Source organism: Balaenoptera physalus, assembly GCF_965194825.1.
Source record: "Balaenoptera physalus genome assembly, chromosome: 14".
Classification (NCBI taxonomy): domain Eukaryota; kingdom Metazoa; phylum Chordata; class Mammalia; order Artiodactyla; family Balaenopteridae; genus Balaenoptera; species Balaenoptera physalus.
Window position 1 is genome coordinate 42,446,134 of NC_138893.1, and position 17,043 is coordinate 42,463,176.

Genomic DNA, 17,043 nt, shown 5'->3' on the forward strand with positions numbered 1-17,043 from the left:
TAAGAAAAGGGAAGTTAAGTTCAAGGACTAGAAACATACAGGATTGTTAGGTCTATTGCACCCTCTAGTGGCCACAAGGAAGATCGTTCTTTTTAAAATCCTAGTTTGGTCAAGATTGCAACTTTGATACTTCACTCTGGAGTTTAAAAAATAACCCACTTGCCTCTATGTGTTTTCTGCCTATGTCAAAAAAAAAAAAGAAATGCTGATGTTAAGAAAAACCAATGCTGTCACAATTTGATCCATTTGGTTCTCTTTATTCCCTGCTGAACGAAAATACTAATCAATAAAGGAAAAGGCACCGGCAACATTACCTTTCATGCTATATGGACTCTCAAGTGAGAACTGAAGATAATTGCCTTTGTTGCTTTCTGAAAGGGAATTTTGAAATGAGCATCTTTCTAAAACAGCAGTTTTTCACCAAAGGATTATTTACAAGCCAAGGTAATAATTAAATATGCCCAAGACTATGAATCTATCCTCTGCCCAAACCCTTCATTTTAATAATGGGTAATTATAGCAAAAACTTCAATTAACCAGAACCCTCAATTAACATGATTTCCCCTCTTGCACTTTATTTTTAGGACAAAATGGTAGAAAAAAATCACAAGAAATCACTCATGTGAGGGATTTGGTTTGAAAATCTTCTAGGACAGATTATGCTATGTTTAAGTAGAAAAAAAATCTTGAATACAATTACACTCACCCCATGATAACCAATACACAGGAAATACATACATAGCTGAACAAGAGCTAGAAGGGAGTAAAATATTTTGTTGAATGTTAATGTGGTGGAATTGTAACCTCTCTACTCTACTATCTTCTTTATTATTACATTGTTACATAAATAAAAATCAAAGAGAAGTAATCTATAAACTCAACACATATTCTGCAACATTTTCTATTCTACATCCATAGATTCTGAGACTGAGAATCAGAATCCTAAGTCCTTCAAAGATCTCTGGATGTCAGAGAAATAGTTAAGGTTGCCATATCCTATCAAGAAAAAAAAATAGGTCCCTTGGGGAATATTTCCTCCAAAATGAGCTGAAACAAGAAGGGTTTTATATAGTTGATTTTCAACTAATTTGAAAATAAATGTATTAGGACATTCCTTATTCAGAAGTGTCAGTCTTACTCAAAATCTCACTGCAGTACAAAACTCAACAGCCCACAAAGTGATTCAGGATAAGTCACCACCCTTGAATTGAAAGCTCTTGATACCAAGTCCATCTATTTAAAATACTGTTTATTTGTGATTTTACATTAATTAGCATTACATCTAAGAGCAATATCAGATAACATTTATACATTTTCCACATGACACAGAGGTTCACTGGCTCATTCTTTATGCCAAAGCAAGTAAATAGAGGCATTAGCAAAAGGTGCAAATAGTTCACTGTTGCATTTAAAAAATATTTATGCACATTGCATTCATTTTATATATATTTTTAAAAAGTAATGGAAAAGCATAGTTCACAGGTTACTGTTTCTACATACGTTGTAATACAACATAAATGATGTAGAACATAAAAGAATCCTCAAATACAGAATTAAGCAACTGAAAGTTTCCACTAAGATTAAAACACTGATTCCAGTAGTTAGTGAGATCTAGAATGAACTTTCCAGGCTCCGTTTCAACTTTGCATCATCATACACTCACAGTCAAACAGAACCAGCCCCAGAACACACTATAATCAGTGTAATTTTTTACACACCAACTCACCCTTCAGAAATACTTTGGATTATTTTTACCCACTGACTATTTTGGATCATTGATTTTACATTGATTTGTGACATGACTTGGGTGAAAGGGAAAAAAAACTATATTAAGCCTAGGTTTAAATTTGTATTTACATTAGAAAGAAAGTTAACTGAAAAGATAAGAAAAATTGGTAAAAATTAAGAAGTGGTAGTTTTCTCACAGTGGGGGTGGGATTAGACCCACTGATTTCTTCTTGTGCTGCCTTCTGAAGATACACAAGTTAAAAGGAGGATTTGACCCTTTTAAAACTCAAATATCAACTAAGAAATACAATGATTTTGGCAGAGAAGCAGAATTTTAGAAATTTGGGACACGTGTCAAATAAATGACACTTCAAATCCTATCATGACTATGAATCATTATCGAACTAGAATTCTTCTTCTCATGACACCTTTCTTGTTCCCTTCATTTTTCACTTTCTCTCTCATTCTTTTCCTTTCCATTTGGTTACTTTATGAGGGCTTCTTCATTCATTAGCGATACTAAGAGAAAAATACATTATAAGGTTTAAATATGAATCCTGTTATGCCTTTAAATGCTCTAATCCCCTTTTGATACCAAGTCCCTGGATTCTTTAATTATATTTAAGTATACTTAGTACCAAGCAGCCTCAAATGTGCTCTACTGTTAAATGATTGGCTAATATGCTTAGACACTTTTATACTGAATGGTATACAAACATCTCAACATACAAAAATCTTTTTTGCCAGAGTTAAACTAAATAACCCATGTTATGTGTATAAAATCCCCTCTGTTGAAAAATAAGGGGCTTTCTAAACTAATAAAAAAGGAATTTTTCAAAAATTATAGTTTACTAAAATGACGTGTTTTTTTTGCAAACAAAGTTACTTCAGGTGAGGAAATTTTATACTATGAATAAAATTCCAAATGAATCTTTTCTTAAATTTAAAAAAACAATTATGTGCCAGTGTATACTAATGCTATAGATTCTTATCTTAGAAGCTTTTAAAGCATTCTGTTAATGCCCATTTTAACAATGGGAACCCAAAAGGGACAGTCAATAATCATGATAAAAAACTATAATCTGCTTACCAAGTGAAGCAGGTTTTGAGAAACAAAAATTCTCTCACTTGTTCACTGGTAATTTCTTTCCAACAGATATTACATAGAAGGCCTGAAGTAATTCAGACAGATATCTGTTTGTGGTGATTATAATAATACTTCATGAGGGCAGAGCTAATCAAAACTAGCAATTGTTTAAAAATTCAAAACCTTTTTTGGACATACGAAATGAGAGATGAATTTGAAAGTGTTTTTCATAATATGTTTTTCTTTTAGTAAAACCTCTTTCCAGTTCTTAAAAGTCCAGTTTGCTACATACCCCCAATCTGATCTACCACTGCATATTAATGATCAACTTAAATGTGGTTTTTAAATGTGCAACATCACATTGTAATAATAATAATTACAAAAAAGACTTTATTTAGGCTTCAACTTTCTCCTTTTTTTTGTTCTTTTTCAGAAAAGAAGGAGTGCGGAATTTCTTCTTTTTCTTGGATGGTGATTTTGAAGGTGAGCCTTCAGGTGACAGGACTTCTTCAATTTTTTCTGGAGACTTAATGGTAATCTCGATGTTTTCTATGGTGGTGCTTGTAGTTAACCTGCTCACTTGCTCAGCAAGCTCGTCTTCAACACCATGCACGTCATCCTTGCCATTCACTATCAGGACAGGCATGTCCATGGAGATGAAGCTCTTGGAAAACAGCTCATGGTTTTCTACAAAAGGGGAGGATTTTTAAATTTTATATAGTCAACATCCTTGCTTTATTTTACAAAACTGACATGTTTAAGCAATGTACTTTAATTCCAATAAAGATAGATCATTATTTTAATAGACTATGGGCCTATTAGCATAAAGCTAATGCTCTTAAGTGGTATAAAGAGGACAAAGTTGTTAGACCAAAGAATGAAGGCTGGATAAGTCCAGTTTGATGACTTGACAGTTTCACTGTAAAGCAAGTCAGTATAAATGAGGAAGACAACATACGTACATTTTTCTTTAATTTTGGGGTCACTGGGCAATCAAAATTGAAAAAGATTTCATGCTTCTGATTGGAAGACATATGACAAACCAATTTTAATTTCACAAATTCTTAAGAACTATAGGTTCCCAATATCCAGATTAAGGTAAGTCAATATAAATGTTGAACAAAAGTAGCACCCCATTTAATAAAAAATATAAAATTATTGGGAGCTTTAAGTAAAATCCATGGTAAACTTACTGTATCAGGTGTTCAATTTCTTTATATGAAGACAAATGACAGAGGGACAGACTCTAAAGATTAAGTCGGTGAAGGCTATGGGAAATTACATTGAATACCTTCTAATTTTTCAGGGATATTTTGCGGTGACTGAGTTTGAGACTGAATTTGTGAAACAGATGAAGCGTCATCTGAGAGTAATTCCTGCTCAGCATCTGTTGGATAAGAGTTTAGTTAAAAGCCATGCAAAACAAAGAAGCATAAGATTTCAGCGAGGTTAGTGCATACATCAAATACCTGCATACACAGGGATGATAAACTCCTCAGCAATGAGCTGAGCATGCTAACAGTTACCCCACATATCGATAATTATGCAGTAAGAGGAGGTTAATGTGTTAACATTTCTGGCTGCTACTGGTAATTTTATACACATGCTTTAAGGAAGCATGGCTATTGGAAGCCCGGGCAAATGATATGTATGCATTTAACTTTTGCTAGAGTGTTAGAAAACCAAAATACATTGAGCAGCCAAATGAAAAGAAATATGAAAGCTTCACCAATGATGCTACATTAATGAGGCAGAATGCCTCACTGAATTTTTGATCAATATCCAATTAGTGATTCCTGTCAGCAATATTAGTGAGCTAATTCAGGTCATAATGAACGTGGAAGAAACTATAAAGTTATATATAAAAGGTGATGGTTCTATTGTGCAATATTTGTTACCTGGCATCTTTAGGCTTTCAAAAAATAAGAGATTAAAGAGGGACATTTTACAAAATACAAAAACAGAGAAAGTTTCCAACCTTATGTTAGAATAAACAAGTTGAATAGTATCACCTAACATTTAGTGTAATTACATTAATGAGTCAGGATGACTTCCTTTTGTGACAAAGACACTAACACACTGATAAAAACTGTTCCCTGGATGATCCAGATGTCATTAGTTCTTTCTACACGATATCTAACTGGGACAAAGATTCTTTAACTATTGGTTCTGTTTTGCATAAAAATTTCAACTGCATGTTGAAGATGCTCTAAAGCAGAGGCTCTTACCCTCTTTTGGGGTTACAGACTTCTTGCCCTCTACCTTGCACCCTTGCCTTCCTCAAATCTGTATTGTACAAAATTAAGCATATATTTTTCAGATGGCTCATGGACTGTCTGAAGCTTATCCAAAGACCCAAGATTGAGAACCCTTGCTATAAAGAATCTCTTATTCTTGAGAAAAAGGGAGCTAATATTCAATTGGCATTTTCATGAACAATTCTTAAATACAACCCTTGCTTAGGGTTCTGAAGTCAGATAAAAGCAACCTCACTAGAGTGCCCATGTACTTAAGGAAAGTCACATAAAAATTCTAGCAGTTTGCTTTATATTTTGATTTTGAAATTAAATATTGACATCTTAAGACATCCAGTAACAATAGAGATTTTACAAAGCATTAAAGCCACATACTTATTAATCTATAATTATGTCAAAGTAGAAAGTTTTTTTAAAAAGCCACATATTCTGAATGTTTAAATCTATTAATGTATCTACATTTACTCTAGCTAGTGATTCTTTACTCATCCGGGGATTTCACTTTACTATAGAAGACTTTTTGCTAGCAATCAGATTGCTTTCTGAGGAAAACAGTCTTCTCTACATGTTAACATAGATGGTGTGTGGTAGCTACTTGCATTTCAGTCCTACTTCTACTCAAGTAAGGACTGGGAGAGAGGATATGGAAAAACTGATTGTAAAAGGAACATTAAAAAGAACCCCTGACTGCTCTCTATCATCCAACTCAAGAGGCTCTGTCAGCAGTGTGGCTATCCTGGGCTTAATCTCAAAACGAACTAACCTTCCAGTCCTTGCTGTTTACGTTCAACTGCCTTCTTATACTCTTCAAGTTCTCCTTCTGTGAGATGACTGAAGGGGTTGGGAGGAGCTGGTGGGGCATGATCGTCATCTTCAAACTGCATGGTCTTGCAAAGAAAAACAATGGCTTGTTACCAAGAGCTTTACTTATATCTATATATTTATTTATATATATTTACATATATACACAACTTCATACACACACACTTAAATGTATGTATGATGTTTGTGACGCCCCATCTCACAACAATCATAAGAAATGATAAAGTAACGTGCTTTGTTTAAAATATTCATATCAGGTTAATGCTTTTAGACTACTGATCCAATAGACTAAAATTGCCAGTGATGTTTCCTCAATAAGCCTGCATAGGTCAATTTTAATAACTCTGAAAAAAAACTAAGCCAAGTTCTAGAAAGCTTCATATAACTAAGAAATATCTTAAAAACCAAGAATTTCAAAAAGCCTTTGAAAAAAGTCTTAGAAAAATGAAACTATACCAAAAGAACTTTAAATGTGCTATGAAAATAAACTTGTACCTATTTGCTCTAGAAAAGAAATTAATGAGACTTACAGCTAAACCTGGCAGATTGAACCCATGCATTTAAAAAAATTCCTCCCAAAACCCCACTAAAATGATAGTAAAGGAACAACAACAAAAAAGTATAAACTTTTAAGGACAAAAGAATGGAAGATGAGACAACAGAGGATGAGAAGTCGTAACACATTGTTGGAAGATGGAAAGCAGGTGGAAGAATGGGTGGAAGAGCTGAGAAAGTTGAAGCCTTAGCCTTGCAAAGGAACAACCTGCTCATTTGCCCTGTGGAGGCCTGGTAAGGCTCAGGTATCACAGAAGGTGCGGTGAAGAAAAGCTGAAAAGCGGGGACAAGTTAGAAGTGTAAATAAGGAACAGACAGACTCTCAGGTCCCCTTTCGTGCTCCACACAGCTGAGCATTTACTTCTTTCTCATCTCTGCAGAAGATCAGAGGCTTATTCTTCAGAACAACTGATTAGGGGACACAAAACATAGCTGAGGGTTCCCAGGATGATGGTGGGAGACTGGCAAGAGACTAGAGAATTCTCTGGATAAATTAAATGACCCCAGATAAACAACTACAGATACTAACATTTGGGCATTCCTGAAAGAATCAACCTGGTCCACATCCACTCACCCTACAGTGGAGCTTGCCAGTTCCCAAGCTCTGCACACACCTGAAGCTTCTGACTAGCTTTCAGTGTCTCATTCTTAAATACAGACAGACTACCATGGATTTCCAGACACTTGAGGAAAGTTTCCAACATGGAGGAAACCAGAATTAAGAAGAAAAAGGGAACTCAGAAGAAACAGACAATAAAGGCAGCCGAAGAAAATTTAAAATTGATTCCCTTAGAGCAATAAGAGAAAATACTGTATCCAGAAAGACCAGGGTATTATTTAAAAAGAAAAAAAAAAAAAGGAACATTCAGGGAATAAGAAGTCTTAAAAAGTAAAAAAAAAAAATCAAAATAGAAAATTAAATAGAAGACTTAGAAAATAAAGTCAAGCAAATCTCCCAGAAAGTAGGATTAAAAGACAAAGAGATATAAAATAGGAAAGAAAAAAATCAGAGGCTTAGTCAAAGATATCCAACTAACAGTATATATATATCCTTACAGAAAAAGAAATTGAAGGGAAAAGGACTACTTACTGAAGAAATACTTTAAAAAATTCCCAGAACTGAAGGACATGACTTTGCAGACTGAAAAGGGTTACTACATGCTAAAAGTGGAGACTAAATAGAAATTACTACAAAGCACACCATCATAAAATTTCAGAACAGCAGGAATGTAGAAAAGGTCTTAAAAAAAAAAAAGCCTACACAAAGGTACATGAATCACAATACTCTCCTACTTCTTAACAATGATATGGAGTTAGGGGATAATATGGTGATGCTTTTCATTTTATCTGTAAACTAGAATTCTGTATCCATTACATGCACATTTGAAGGTAGAATACAGGTTTTCAGACTGTTACCGCCTATGTATCCTTTCCCAGAAAGCTATTAGAGGATGCGCTCAATGATAAAAGAGTAAGAAAGGAGTCTCCTTTCTTAAGTAGGAGACATACGATGCAGGAAACAGGACTACATGGTGAGAAGCACAGGAATCCTCAGGATGGGCCTGTACATCTGGCCTGAAGAGCACCTAGTCCAGATCTGGACCAGAATGACAATGACAAAGGGCTAGAACTGAGAGATTACCTGTTACCTCTGACCCTATGGAAAATAATATTAAGAAAAGTTTGGGAAGAACTAAGCCCAATGTATCCTAAGTACTAAGCCAATGAAAAAAGGAGGCAACTTTTTCTCCAAGGGGAGAAAAGTTGTATAAGAAAGGAAATGTCATCATGGGATACTACCTGGCTCAGCAGTAAGCGTTTAAAAATATAAACACTGAAAGCTGACTAGACAAAACATTGTGGTACGACCTTACTGGGAGAATGAAAAAGGGAAGCCTTGTGTAAACAGGCTAAGTCCTCATGGTCCATAAAAGAAGTCACTACTGTCTTTCATTAATTCTAAGATGCACTTTTCTCCCACATTTTCTGATCCTGAAACTGGGATTCATCTTATAATTGGTTTCTTACAATTAGGTTTTTTTCTCTTTTAGTGATAACATAAAATAATTGTACTTCTCATAGTTGATGAAATAGATTTGATGAAATACAGCTGACGTCTAAAACTGATAAACCAAGAAAAAGCAGAATAAAGATGCTCTTTAGAAACAAAGGTATATGCTAGAATAAAGTCCTTGCCCCTAGAAATTGGGAACTGAAGGTGACATTTTAAGTCTTGGGGATTATTTGACTTTTTAACTCGTGTTTACATTAACTTTAGTAAAGACAGATATTCATATTTAAAAAGCAAAGAAATTAATGTGAAAACAAAGATCATATTGCTTTATGGACTTACAGAAGGAGGCTTATCCACAACAATTCCAGCAAGCAACTGAGATTGTGGTCCTGCTGTTTTCAAGTCATATCGATTTTGTTCTCGAATCTGAATTGAAAAACAGTAACAAGTTCTTGGGGGCAACTCTGCAGGTGACCTTTGGCTTACTATTTGACCCCACCCAGGGTAAGAGCCTCTTTAATTCCCACCTCCACAAAGCCCTCTTTTACCATCATAACAACTCACATTAATCTCCTCCACTCTTCTTGATGTGTGATTTCCTATTGTCTTACATTGTTAGAGGACTACATTTTTCACTAATACAGCAGAAATATGTCTAATACTTCTTCCCTGTACAGCCCGCTCACCAGAAACTAGAACAGAGCTGGAGGTATTCAATACAACCTAAAATTATACAGAATTAAATTTCAAATTCTTCTGTATTTAAACCTCTAAGCTTAGTATTAATCAGATTCAGTCACCAGTGATTTAAACATAAAACAGCATAAAAAGGCCTCCTCTAGTCACAGAAGATCGACCATGTCTTACCTTATTTCTCTTTTCTAGTACTTCATTCGGGTTTGTGTTTAAAGGAACAAACTGATTTGGATCTTCAATTTTGATAGGTGTTCCACTACTAACTTTTGAAGAGTCCTCTGCTTTCATCCACTAAAGAATCAAAAATTTTCTAGAATGAAGCTTTGTGTTAAGGAAATATGGTAGGTTCTTGACAACTGTTTATTGACTCCAGTGGGTGGGTGCATACACTGCTAATATTTTAAAGAATTTCACTGAGTAGTTTTTAGTGGTCAATTAGTGTATCTCCCATACTAGTTAGAATCAGCATTCACTTAAAAACAAACAAATGTCATTACTATTCACATGAATACTAAATTATGCCTATTTAAATTTTTTTCTTTTGGCATTTTAAATATGTTGGTGAAAATATTTCAAGCATATAGAGCTTGATCTCACATTAACTCACATTCAGAGTTGCCACCTGCATTCAAGTTTTAAGTGATGATGGCTAAGAAGTCATCAAAAAGGACTCAAGAAATCTCTTAAGATTTAGTTTTCCAGATTTCATTTTTATTTTTGGCTGACAGAATGGGCCAAGCCCCTGACCAGCATTTTACAAAGGGGATAATCTTGTAGTAATCTATAGTATAAGGGCACCACAGGGGTGGAAGAGCCTTAAATAATTCTTCTCATTTACCCATTATATCCCTTAAAGAAAGCTAATATTCATCAAGATTAATGATAACTGGCCATTAGTTTCTGTCAATAAAATTAATTCTGAGAAACTTATGTTCTTTTACTAGAAGATAAGAAATCAATATAGACTAGGGGAAAAAAAAACTTTGACGCCTAGGTATTTCCATATTAAATACTACTGATTTATATGATAGGATGAACCAATTTTGAGTATCTATAGAATATTTAGTGATAAGCACTCCAAAATTAAACCAAATCTGAGACAAAATGCTGGAAAATTTAAGATAACCTGTATCTTTATCTACAAGATCTTGCCTATGTGCAGTAATTCGCAAAATCTGGCACCGTTAGGTGTTGATAACTTTTATAGTTCTGATTCACAAGTACAATATAAACTACAAAGCAGTATCATGCAATGGGTAACACTGGGCTCCAGAGTCAGACTGCCTGCATTCAAACCCTGATTCTACCATTCACAAATGATTAGTTAATCCCTCTGTGCCTCAGTTTTCTCATCTATAAAATGGAGGAGAAAAACAGCATCCTTTCCATATTAGGAGAAGTAAATGAGATAATTCATGTACGGCACTTAGAACAAAGTGCCTTGCACAAAGGTTACCTGATAAGTTATAGCGATATTATTGTTAATGTTATATTCTACTTCCCCAATATTTTCAACATAGACCATTCAATTCATCAGTAACTAGGCAAAATATTTAGTAAAGGCAAACCACGTAAAGTAGGGGCGTACTGTGATTTTGGTCCTGGGACTGGTCTCCCCATTCCGAGACTCCTCAGGCACATTCACTTTCATGTAGGTATTTGGTGAGTTCAGCCATCTTGTTTTTTCACGCTGCTGCCTCTGTGCCATGTATTTGAGAGGAGAGAGTGGCACTGTATCATCTTCAAAGGAAAAGGCAGTCACAGTTGCTGGGATCTCCACATCACTCTTGTGCCTAGGCTTTTCTCGAATGAGAGGATGCCTGTAAGCATAGCCTGTTCTATATCCCTAGGGGAGGGAAAGACCACATTTGAAGCTATCAAACTTGTACCAAACACAGCATTTAGAGTCTAATTCTTTAAACAAATGATTCAATAAGACCCTTTTACAGAAAAACAAATAAAGGGAAGATCCTTCCAAACTCCATATAACCTCCACATAACACTAGAGTTGAAAATTAAGCAAATTTCAAGATCTGGTTAAAACTGATTTCAGCTGACAAAGCAATTTCCACTCACACAACTGTTCCTGACAAAGGTAATTTCAAAACTGCTCACCAGAAACATTTTCCTAGATATAAACTGGTTTTCTGGAGGCCAAATCTCAGTGCTCATTTAAGTATTTGTTCCTGGGTCTGAAGGCAATCTGCCTTCTGACTCTTAGTGCAAGAGGCTAATAACTAAGATAAGATGACAGTTGCATGTTTCACTGATTCTTAAAATACACTGAATTCCTTCCTAGGGTCACACTCTGGAGCAAGGAGCGTGTTCCAAAACCAAAGGGAGATGGAAACATCTGCTCTTGAATCTGGAAACATGAAATCAAGGTTATGTTCAATTTTTCACCTACCAAATTGTCCAGAGTCCTCATCAGCCCTTCAAACTCAATCTCGCCAACCTTCCATTTTTGATGGGAACCCATATTCACTCCTCCTCCTCCAGATGCTGCCACAGTGTGAGTGGAAGCTTTATACTTCTGAAGATCCAGTACAAGCAGATTGTCTACTCCACCTGCCCCTGCTAATGCCCGCACCTGTAATCAATGGCAAAATATAGAGGCACAGGACTGTAAAGACTAGAATGAGTATTTCACTTTTAAAGAGGCATAAGGTTGATTCAGCAAATATCTGTAACACTTCCCTCCGGGCTGCCAACAAAGAAATACACTTGTGAAAGCAGGCAGCTGAAGTATCTTTTCCATCTATCTATACCTTCCAGGACTCTGACCCTCCCTGATGGAAAACACATTTAGAGCCATACCTTTTAATATACTTGAAGAAACTGAATTCTCTTGCCAAATTTTAAAGTTCTTTCCTTGTAGTTTTCCCATGGCAATCCAGTTAATACTTTTGTTGACAGTTATAATTTTAAAGGAATATAAACACTATACTGTGAATTTAAGAATATTTAGGCAGAAGTCAGCTCATTATTTCAATATAATTAAGCTTTTCATAGCCTCATTTGAGAAGAAGAGCGACCATTAAAGCAAAAAAGAAAAAAAAAAAGTGGTTGTTAAGACAAGTTGGTAGAAAAAGTTTTTTCCCCCTTTTTTGCGGCCTTTCCAATAAATTCAGATTATTACCATTTACTTCAAGAGAATCTGCTTGATTTTTCTTTCTTTTTTTTTTGAAAGACTTTTTAAAAATTAATTAATTAATTAATTAATTAATTTATTTATTTATGGCTGTGTTGGGTCTTCGTTTCTGTGTGAGGGCTTTCTCTAGTTGCGGCGAGCGGGGGCCACTCTTCATCGCGGTGCGCGGGCCTCTCACTATCGCGGCCTCTCTTGTTGTGGAGCACAGGCTCCAGACGCGCAGGCTCAGTAATTGTGGCTCACGGGCCCAGTTGCTCCACGGCATGTGGGATCTTCCCAGACCAGGGCTCGAAACCGTGTCCCCTGCATTGGCAGGCAAACTCTCAACCACTGCACCACCAGGGAAGCCCTTGATTTTTCTTAAAGGGGGAAATTAGGGCCATTAAATGCATTCAGCTTCTCTGGGGAAAAAGTGGCTAATAAGTAATCCATTATAATAATGAGGCTGAGGCTGTGGCATCGCTGGAAACTGCATGAGTTCATAAAACTTCTGGCACTGCTCTTATACTTTTTATAAAAGTGGCCACAGCACAGCTGATCTCTGATAACTGGTAGTCACCTTTGTTTCTCAATTAGCACCACATCACTAGAGGGTGAAAATGGAGAAATGTGCAACTATACCATCTTAAAAAGTAGGATTATGAGGAAAATGATGTTTATGAAGAACTTAGATTTGGTGTGTGTGTCTGTATATGAATTTTAATTTTCTTTCCTCCTGTTTTCAATTCAAGAGATACCTCAGTTGACCCTTTTTTACTCAAGTGAAGCAGAACTTCTCTTAAAAGACAAAACAAAAAGCTACCAACTGATAGAACTCTGGAAATAAGTAAACACAATACCCAACACAACAAATAACAAAGCAAAAAACAAAAAAAGAGGGGGGTAAACAATTTTTCTTACCTGAATCTCACAGGCTATCTGCACATTAAAAATGTAATGAAAAGCCTCCTCAACTGTTTCTCCAAGTGCTACCACACCATGATTTCTGAGTACCAGCACCTAAAATAGAATCCCAAAGCAATCACTTTAAATAACTGGCATAGCTCACACTGCTTTCATCAACAGTAACAGCAACAAAAATAGCTCCTTAGATAGAAACTCTACTACATACCTTACAACTTGGCCCCAGAACTTTCTGCAGTTGAATTCTCTCCTCCTGTTCATCAAGTGACCCTTGGTAGTCATAATAGGCGACATCTCCCAAGATCAGGGACTCTTGAGAAATTGGAAGGATCCCGCACTTCATGGAGGATACCTATTTGGTTGGGTTCATGCCAAGATAACACACTTAGTTACTAACTACACCTTCATAGGAACTGGATTCTTCAGTCAGCTCAGGAAGCACTGGCCTATTCACTGTGTTCACCATTCCAGCCCACCTCCCACTTTAGTTCTTCACTTCTTCAAGAGAAAAAAAAAAGACCTTTTGGGGATACTACTCAATTTACATGCTGTGCCAGATATTAGGAAAGAAACCTTGCTCTAAAGAACTCAATGACCCCATTATTAAACTGATGAGTTCAAAAATGCAAATGCTATCTCTCCAGTTGTTTCCTAGAACAGTAGCATTTACTCCAAAGGGCCTTTGGCTTTCTGGATATGCAGAGGATTAATACTTTGAAAATAACTTCAAACGGTGGGGTCTGAAAGAATGAAGATTATAAAGTATCATGTAATGAAAGCCATGAAAAACTACACTTCCCAGGGTCATTGTTGATTTTGGCCCTTCAGTGACTTACAGCTGCCGTTGCAAGGGTATGGATGTGTATCACACACTTAACATCAGGACGTGTTGAATAGATTGCGGCATGGGGACTGAAGCCTGTGTGGTCAATTTTCAAATTAGTACTTCCCTGATCAACCACTTCTCCTATTATATTGACTTTCACCTGGAAAAATCAGAAAGACACAGTTAACTGGCACATGTGCATCAAAGTTTCCTGTGTTTCATGAGCTAAACCAGGGGGTGGCAAACTTTTTGTCAAAAGCCAGATAGCAAATATTTTAGATTTTGTGGGCCTCTGTTGCAACTACTCAACTCTGCCACTGTAGTATAAAAGCAGCCACAAACTACTGTAAAAGAATGGGTGTGGCTTTGTTCCCATAAAATTTTATTTACAAAAACAGGTAGTCTGCAAGAAAACTTAGCATTTAGCAAGAAGCACAGTTTCCAAGAAATTGAATAACTTAAGCTCTTCACTGAAGGTCTGGATAAGTCTGGCATTTACTGAACTGGCTGGAAAATGTTCATTTGCTAATTAACACTATAGCACCAGAACCAACGTAGTTCCTACTCTTCTAGAGGCCAATGACAGTGGCTCGGGGTACAATCATGGAAAAATAAAATACTAGAATGTCAGACCCTATACTCACACCAACTGAACTTTGTTTAAATCTAGCTATAAAATATACAGACTTGTGTGTGTGTAGTTTTTTTATTTTTTGTTTTTTTTAAAGAAACAAATTACAGAGAGTTCAGGGTGAAAAAAATCAAGATTCTCTTCAAAACAAGAATAGGTTAACTGATTAGACCAATTCATTTATTAGGCTCTTCAACTACCCTGTTTTTCTTGAACGCTAAAGCTTTTCTTAAAAATCAACATTAGCTTTCCAAATTCTTCCCTGTTCACTAGTAAATGTTCTTCCATCCATACTTTTTCTTGTTCTGTCCTGTATTAAAAGCTAAAATCTGTCAGAAAAGTACAAGGAAGCACAGAAAAAGTAACATAGGAATGAAAATTGTACCAAATTGGAGGCTGTGGCTTCAGAAAAAGACAGGCCTCTGGGAATTATTATTATGTGGTCTTGCTCCTTACTTATTCTTACCTGGGAGAAAGAAAAAAAAACCAAAACAATACAGATTTACTATGAGGTGTTCATATTTTGCAGTGTAAACATGACTAGGAATATATTTACAATGAATAACTGTAAGATATCTGGGGGGAAAAACAAAGCAGAAATTAAAGCTGTGCAACATGAAACTTTCCTTGAAAAGTTTTCTTCCCTCAAGCCCTCAAGTACTTGCTAAAAAATTCTGACATTAGTTTCTCATGTATTGGACTTACCTAAAAGTGTTATTTTGGGGGTTCTAAGGTTATTTAGGGTCAGCTACATGCAGGAGAAACGAATGCCAGCATTGTTCAACCCAATACAATATGGAAATTAAGGGGAAATGGGCAAAGGAAAGAGAATAGATTCTCTTCCTAGGAACGAATTAAGGTGGAAATGGAAGGGGAAACCAAGGAATAGCTGGAGGAAGGGACGAAAAGTTGTAGGAAGACTGCACCTCACATCTGTGCCATTTTCATCACACAATATTTTCATACTTTTTGCTTCCAAATATTGTCTTGTGTCCAAGTGTGGCAACATGAAAACAAGATGATGATGAATGGGAAAAATATATTAAAAAAATAAAGATGAGAGAGGAAACTTCCCTGGCCCCCTCTATTTTCCCTGCCCCAAGTGCTTTTTAAAGCATTTTTTAACATCACTGACTCTCAGATATAATTAACACAGAGAGAGAAAATTCTGCCAGGAGGATTTCTTCCTGGATAGGTTCTGTGACTGGTCTGAATTAAGGAAACAACGCAGATAACAAATGGAGAAGAACGCTGGGGTAACTGCAGCCTCTCCCTTAAACATAAGGTTTATATCAGGATGAGGTTGTGGTCCAGCGTGCTAGGTTCAGAGAATAAGGCCTGAAAACCAGACTTCTGAGTAAAGGTGAGGAGAGTATAGCTGCCTTTAAGTTGGGATTTTAGAAAAAGGAACTGAAAGACGAAGGACTCACTGAGATGTATGTATTTGCCAGGTGGGCCCATCCAAACAAATCTGCAAGTCTGTATAGGCTGGCAAGTTTACAGCGAGTAAGCTTTTCTCCCTTCATGTACGAGGATGTATCTGTCCCAGGAAGGTCATTGATAGGTGTGACCATGCCGAGACCTAAAAGAGGAAAAATTGTGGAGAAAGATTCAGGTCAAATAATTCCTTACCTGAAAATTAGTTGCCAGGAAGCAGCCTGAGTCCGAGAGTGTCCCAGCCTGTAAATGATGATCTGAACCTTATCAGCCCACACAATGTTGCATTAGCTTATCTTCCTTCAGAGAAGTACACTGAGAGTAAAAATACGTATCAGCTATCGCCTTGCTGTTTCATCTAGTACTTGTTCGAGAGTGATGTTAGGGAGTCAGGCTCACACCACTGGGGAAAAATGGTCACAGGATCCCAATGGTAAAAGCGTTACTAATACTGAGGTTATTGCTAATTTTATGATGAAAAGATCTCAACAGAAAGCTATTGTACCTTTCTAATACCTCTTTTGACTTTTATTCAAACAAAAAATATTTAAGAATGCAGTCAAACAGCAGTCTGGTTTCTGCCCTCACCAAGCAACAAACACTAGTCTTGATCTCTAATGACCCAATTGCTGAATTCAACTTTCGCTCAGTCTTCATTCTCCTGGACCCCATTTCCCACCTCTTTCCTAGACTTCTTTTCCAGGCCTGTGTGGTACTATCGTGGACCTCTTATCCCTTAGCCCTTATGGACTCTTGTTAGGATGCATGGCACATGACAGATAATCAATGTTACAGAAAAAGTGAACCAAACTAGCTCAACATTTTAATTTTCCTGTTGATTCTGACAGAATGTTTCTCCCAGGCTGGAAGAGTGAGTGATTTTGGAACTCATCGTTCTCACCATCCATCCGCCACCCCCGCCATCACCACATTCAAAC

At 36.4% G+C, this 17,043-nt stretch overlaps 1 protein-coding gene across 8 annotated transcripts in view; it reads right to left on the reverse strand.

Annotated features, from left to right (window-relative positions):
- Nucleotides 1–1,232: 1,232 nt before the first annotated feature.
- ADD3 (adducin 3) overlaps nucleotides 1,233–17,043 on the reverse strand; it is a 123,954-nt gene continuing 108,143 nt past the window's right edge. For 5 of the 8 annotated variants that reach the window (XM_082425145.1, XM_082425144.1, XM_082425148.1 and 2 more), the window contains exons 4-15: nucleotides 16,099–16,250; nucleotides 15,054–15,134; nucleotides 14,048–14,197; nucleotides 13,420–13,563; nucleotides 13,209–13,307; nucleotides 11,565–11,747; nucleotides 10,746–11,003; nucleotides 9,329–9,448; nucleotides 8,801–8,887; nucleotides 5,834–5,957; nucleotides 4,107–4,202; nucleotides 1,233–3,502 (exon numbers count right to left, since the gene is read on the reverse strand). In XM_082425145.1, coding sequence (XP_082281271.1) covers nucleotides 3,210–3,502; nucleotides 4,107–4,202; nucleotides 5,834–5,957; nucleotides 8,801–8,887; nucleotides 9,329–9,448; nucleotides 10,746–11,003; nucleotides 11,565–11,747; nucleotides 13,209–13,307; nucleotides 13,420–13,563; nucleotides 14,048–14,197; nucleotides 15,054–15,134; nucleotides 16,099–16,250 — 1,787 coding nt within the window. In that variant the 3' untranslated portion in view covers nucleotides 1,233–3,209. Of the gene's footprint in view, nucleotides 3,503–4,008; nucleotides 4,203–5,833; nucleotides 5,958–8,800; nucleotides 8,888–9,328; nucleotides 9,449–10,745; nucleotides 11,004–11,564; nucleotides 11,748–13,208; nucleotides 13,308–13,419; nucleotides 13,564–14,047; nucleotides 14,198–15,053; nucleotides 15,135–16,098; nucleotides 16,251–17,043 lie in introns of all 8 variants that reach the window. The other 3 variants (XM_082425149.1, XM_082425150.1, XR_014253468.1) reach the window with 2 other exon arrangements.